This window comes from Larimichthys crocea, chromosome XVIII (genome assembly GCF_000972845.2).
Source record: "Larimichthys crocea isolate SSNF chromosome XVIII, L_crocea_2.0, whole genome shotgun sequence".
NCBI classification, from domain to species: domain Eukaryota; kingdom Metazoa; phylum Chordata; class Actinopteri; family Sciaenidae; genus Larimichthys; species Larimichthys crocea.
This window is the reverse complement of record NC_040028.1, coordinates 6,378,036-6,384,244: the sequence shown is the minus strand read 5'-3', so window position 1 is coordinate 6,384,244 and position 6,209 is coordinate 6,378,036. Positions and strand designations below refer to the sequence as shown.

Genomic DNA, 6,209 nt, shown 5'->3' with positions numbered 1-6,209 from the left:
GCATCCAGGAGCAAATCATTATTACCACAATAGCTGCCAATCTGCCATTTTCACAAACAAGAAGATACTGTTGTGAATCCTCATAGATTATATTATTAGTTACAAGTGTGTTTGGTGAGGAATTACTTAGTTACTCATTAGATTTCTTTTCATTTTCATTATTTTCTACATGCACACAGGCAGTGTTTCTGCTGTAATGCTGTAAACAAGCACCAGGTTCCCTTTAAAGCTCCCAGCACTACCACAAAGCTAATAAAGCTGTGCTGTGGGCCTGTTCTTTCTCTGTTTTCTGCCTTTCTTCTTTCCACCTCCTGCTATTCTCTTTTAATACCAGAGACAGGTGGAGGAATAAAGGAGAGGGAGCGAGATGTGGAGGAAATAAAAGAGGAACAGGGGTAGAGAAAAGAAAGGAAATGGAGGGATATGAGAGATGTAGAAAATTTGCTGTAAATGAATCAAAGTGGAAGGTAAGAGAGGCAAAAAAAAAAAAGAGAGGGAGTGAGTGAGAGATGAAACTGCTCTTTAATCAGTGAGGGGCTATGTGGAGGCGGGCCGAGGTGCCTACTGTAATCGGATACAGTCGCGCGTGCACGACGTGCACGCACACCGAGACAGGGGACTGAGTGAGCAGTCCTGCTCGCTGTCACAAACCCGGCGGAGATCGGAGAGAAAGGAGCGCACTGCCGGTGCTGCCGGGAGAGGAGACCAACAGAGCGAGGGAGAGCGAGAAAGAGAGAGAGAGACATACACTAAGCGTCAAGGAGAGAGAGAGAGAGAAAGAGAGAGAGAGGCTGGAGGAGCGAGCATAGAAGAGCGTGTTTCAGCGAAGAAACGCACAGTTTGGAGGAGGAGAGCGGAGAGGCTGCACGTCTGTTTTCTCCCGATCAGTTTTACGCACGCCCGAACTGCCTCGTCCACGAGATCTTGTGTTACCTTTTACGCAAGAACGGGCTGTTATGGGGACAGTATATTAAGAGGAAAAATCTATGGGAAAGTCCGCTTTTTCTTTCTTAATCACATGTGCTTTTGCCAAGTAAACGCGCAATTGGGAAAGAGAACCTGATTTTGGGATATTTTATCGAGACGACGAGGAAACAGTTTTTTTTAAAAAGGTTTTATCAAACTTAATGGTTGCAGTATAGTTCTGCTGATGTCCGTTGGCTTCACCCAGTGATTTCTACCTTGTTAAAATTCACGATTTAGTCTGTCGAGGTTTCTATTCCCACACGTTGTGACTGATAAAGGGACACATTGCTGCAGATTGTGCGCACCGCAATGGATTTTGAGGGTTTAAAAATGTGTGCAGAGTAGAAATCGCGCTGATTTCAAATCAATATGCGCAGATAAGTTTCCAGCATAAAATAGGACGCACACACTGACAAAGCTCGTACAAACAGTGTTTATAAACAGCGAGATATTCTTGGAGAGGCTGGTGAACGCAACCCGGCATTTGTGGTGGATTTTTGGCACTACTTGTGTTGCGCTTCAAATCGAGAACTGTGGAAAAGGAGACGAAAAGAGGGAGTTTGGACTGTAGCTTTGTCTCAGATATACAAAATAAAACCACAGAGGAGGAGAAGAAGTGTTTTTTTTTCTCCACATCCGAAGGGAAAAGATGGATTTACTCATATGGCTTTGTGGATGTTTACTGGCTTTTCTCTTGCCGTCAGCAGTCAAAGCAGAGGAAGGAGGTAAGTTTGACACTTTTGCTGCCCGCTCAAATCACACTGTCACACGGAGGTGTTAGATGGAAATGAACCCGCTCGTTTTAGGAGAACAATTTTCTATCTATAAAACGCATTAGAGATTAGATTAGATGTGTTTTCTGGTCATACCAAAACGCGTAAAAATGTAGAAATCTAAGTTTTAGGGAAACAAAAACATATTGCCTTATCATTTTAAAGCTGTGGTACGTTGGTTAGTTAATTTTCAACATAATTAGGAGGGAGATCCCTGCTGCAGGGCATCCTGTCTTCTATTAACTCTGTAGCAGTGACCCCTCTCGCTCGGTCGGCACCAGAGGTGGAAAGGCGAGAAAGTGAGCAAACAACTCGCAATGAGCGATAAACAAAACAAAATTTGTTATTTTCCTCTCACAAAACGAATTCCCAAATAGACATTGGCGATATGGATAATGCAACTTTCTAATAAAATGATTTTTGTCATCACCGTTTTCACCGTTTTCAATCCACTGCTGGTTTCCTTCCAATAATAACTGAAGGATATTGATTTTGTCGTCCTGGCAAACATCTCAACCATGCTGAGGATTTTAAACTACAGCTTTATCAATGACTGTCCTTTGGAGAGCTGTTCAATAATGGAAAAAAACACTCTAATGTTCCTATAATATTCCTATGGGGACTAATGTCAGTGCCACAGGTCCGCTCAATACGAGTTTAGTGACTTTATCGCGCTAGTTTTATCTCGTAAAGTGTCACCACCATGTGCTCTTAAAGACTTTTACCATCAAGTGTGGCGGCTGAATGCAGTAGAGCTTCCCTTTTAAGCTCCCTGACCGCGCTACTGTCTCCGTCGATCGGGGACCAGGACGCAGGTCTGCCTCCAAAGACTGAGGCAGCGGAGGTCTGTCACTGCCTGTGTGTGCCATGCCATCAGCAGTTTCCTTCCGTGCATACGCGCCGGCTCTGGTGTGAGAAACGGCACAAACCCTTTGACTTACCTTTGATTAAGGATGGCAAAGCGCGCTCATTGCGCGGGTCTAACTCGGTCCATGTAGGCTTGCAAGCAATCTTTACGCACAGTGCGAACACTTGAAAACTCCTGTCTCTGCTCACCGAATAGACAAGTGTCTTTGGTTTAAACAAACCAACCTGTGCTGACAGTTAAGCGTCCACAGGTGTGCGATTATGGGCAAATTGAATCGTCTAAACCAATGAGAACTAAGAAGCATGATAGGTTGTTTTATTTAAAAAATATATAATAAAAATATAAATGTTTTATAGTGGAGCTCAATTTCCTATCATGGATGCAAAAACTCTATTTGTCTGTTTTCAATTGAGCCCAAATCCTGGGCTGATGACCAATATTTCACCACAAACCTTCAGACAAACTCTCATTGCATTTAATGGTTTCTCATAGCTATCTACAAAAGACAGAATGATTTTCCAAACCTCACCTCAGGGTCCACTTTCAGCTCTGAGATACATTTGTGGTGTGTACATAATATGTAAAAAAAAAAAAAAAAAGAAAGAAAGAAAGAAAGAAAGAAAAGTAGCTGTTGAGAAGTTGGTTGCATTCTAACTTTTATTGATTTAGGGCTTATTCAGGAGGCGAGCTGGGGCTTTTGCAGATCTCATGACTTGGATTGAGTAGCCAGCCTGCCAAATGTTGTTTTGGAGAAAAACAGTGAGCACAGTGGAGGCATTCTTTACATCACATTTCACCTCTGATGTGAGAAGATATGTGCCATGGAACAGACTGCTATGTGTGGACATTTCAGTTCAAACCTTAAAGTCAATTCATGCTGCTGTGAACAGCCAGTTGGAGTGATGTCACCTCCTAAATGCTTCGATTTGATAACTGATAACTGCTGATACTGGTCAGTTTAGAATGACTTGTTTTTATATTCGCTACCAAAGTAGGAAGGAAAGACTGAGGTTCTGTGGCACAGCAAAATTCAAAGGGAAGTTGTGATGAGACTAGTTTAAATTCAGCAACAGAGACTGTTTTTTTTCTTTGCACATTTCCTACCAGCAGTCGTCATTGTTTCTTTTAACCACAGTCTTTCCCAACCGTTACCAAGTAGTTCCTCTTTTAATCATGACCATCAGTTTCCCATCTTTCTATGAAACTTTAGTTCCTCACAAACTATGCCTTTTCACATAAGGACTTGTTGATGTAGTGTTATTTTCCCGTTGATAATACAAGAACGTTACATTTTTCTGACGGCTCCCATCGATCTCTCTTTGACATCTCACTGCTGGTACCTCAAGAAGCACTGAAGCACACACAGCAGTAGGCTGTGCAGGATGAAGCTTCCTCAGCAGTAAACTTTTACAGATGCCTCCACTCTGTAGTCTCCAGAGAGCGAGGAAGACTAAGGCATGTATATATGGAGTGAGACAGGAGGGAAGGATGGAAGTACGGGAGGGGAGGAAGTAACAGAGACTAAAACAAAAAGAGGGAAGCTGCGAAAAAGAAGTGAACGAAATGGAAGAATGATTTTTAGCCTCGCTGTTTGATCCTGTTTCTTCATTCTGTTTGATCACAGCTGTGCCTGGAAGGGAGATAAACGGACATAATTGGCCACTCAAGACCAGCTGTCTGCCTATATAGTGTCTCTGCTGAAATATGCTGGATGATGAAACAGACTCACTTTGGTGCAAAGTGGCAGAAGTAAGCTAGCGGTGTGGTGAACTGCCCACGGTTATGCACTGAGGACTGGTTTATGAGACTTGTTGATGGCTCTTACTAAACCAACATGATTGTAAAAGTCTGAAAGACATTTCTAGTACAGCTTTGGGTGTTAAAAAGTCAACAAATCCATCTATATATAGGGAAAGCCTGTCGGAGTTGAAAGTCTGTCATCGTTTTAAGACCCACTAATTCTCCAAATGATCACATTTAGGTCATGTATTCTGCATGAGCCAGAGAAGACATGCTCTTAATTGTCTTTTTCTCATGTTTAAGTTCATGCACATCATGAAGGCTGACTGTGACTGGGCTTCCTAATGCATTTTTTTACCCTTTAGCTTTAACCCCACATCTAAGTGCAGCGCTGGTTGTGCCAGGTGTTCTGTTTCCCACTGGGGCCGGCCTGTAATAATTAAATGGTACATTGGTGTGGGTCATAATGCTTTGTAAGCTCCAGTAGATCATCAATAAAATAAACCACCCGTATCTTTTGTTCACACAATGGGGTTATAGCCTGTTTTAACTCACTACATAATGACCTGACCCAGTGCCATAATGCAATCATTCTCTGTAATTACTTTGCATTGGAAAAGATCAGTGAAATATTACAGATATTATTTTCTATAAATGTGCATTTAATTTTTTTTATTACTTTCACTGTATTCTTGGATTGCACAGATAATTACAGCGTATGAAGATTGGCAAACATACGTTAAAAAGGCATATAGTGGCAAGTCAAATAACAAAGTATGATGATCTGATTGATGATATTAAGAGCAAAATATAACGCAGTAGCTATAAGAAGAAAAGATAATTAGTGTTTGTCGGTGTATGTATCATATTTCTTGTAACTTTGATGAATCTTGATATTTTTCCCCTCAAGTGAGTCGTTCTGTAATGTAATGGCCTGGAAATTGTTCACCTGTATGGACTTTCATCCCAGTGAAGTACACTGACAGAAAGAGGGAGTGAGCAGAGATGAAGAAGGTGCAGTGATTAAGGGAACGTGAGTGTTTGATACGGCAAAAGTGAAAGGAAGAGGGAGAAACAGAGAGAGAGAGAAAGAGGGAGAGAGAGGATGAGAGGGCATTAGTGAAAGCAGCAGAGTGTGAAGCAGTAGTTGAGTGGAGCCACCTGCAGTAAACCAAGCAGGATTTATTCCTCCCCTCTGTCAAGTACAGGAGGGTCTCTGGCCAAGGTGGCGCATATTATTAATAAATACTGTGATTATTATATAGATGTATCCTGAGAAGAATTCATTCCATAGGATGATTTAGCGGATGAATATATATGTATTTTTTTCAGTAGCATCATAGCAGCCAAATGAAAACAACACATTACTGTGACGTATGAATCTTTCAGGTGACAGGTGTTCAGGATTAACAGTTATTCTTATTCACTCTGTGATTCAGACTGCTGAACCTGCTCCATTTCTCTTTTTTTAAAGAAAATACATGAACTTAAAAAAAAAAGAAAAGAAAAGAAATGTGTGAATAAAATGACTAAATTAGCCTTCTCTTCATTAGGAATAATAGTGGTTTAACAACAGAAGCTGGTCCACTGACATCCACAGACTAGTTTGCAGCGAGCGAATAAACATTAAGTTAATTAACCTTCGGCGCAGTCTCTCTCCCTCTTTCTCTTTGTCTCTCCCCCTCTGCCTCGTCTGTAAAAAGGAAAGGACAATTAGTGGGTCCAGCAGGATGTTCTAATTACAGTTATCATGTCATTAGTAAACTGTTAGTATTCTAGTGTCTTCATTGGCCATTGGTAATGACGGGAGTAATTAGAGAGGATGGGGAGATCAGCATGTGTGTGAGTGTGTGTTCTTGTAT

At 41.5% G+C, this 6,209-nt stretch overlaps 1 protein-coding gene across 4 annotated transcripts in view; it reads left to right on the top strand.

Annotated features, from left to right (window-relative positions):
- Positions 1-596: 596 nt before the first annotated feature.
- Positions 597-6,209, top strand: part of LOC104925580 (neuropilin-2) — an 89,796-nt gene continuing 84,183 nt past the window's right edge. For 2 of the 4 annotated variants that reach the window (XM_019269588.2, XM_019269590.2), the window contains exon 1: positions 601-1,691. In XM_019269588.2, coding sequence (XP_019125133.2) covers positions 1,616-1,691 — 76 coding nt within the window. In that variant the 5' untranslated portion in view covers positions 601-1,615. Of the gene's footprint in view, positions 1,692-6,209 lie in introns of all 4 variants that reach the window. The other 2 variants (XM_019269589.2, XM_019269587.2) reach the window with 2 other exon arrangements.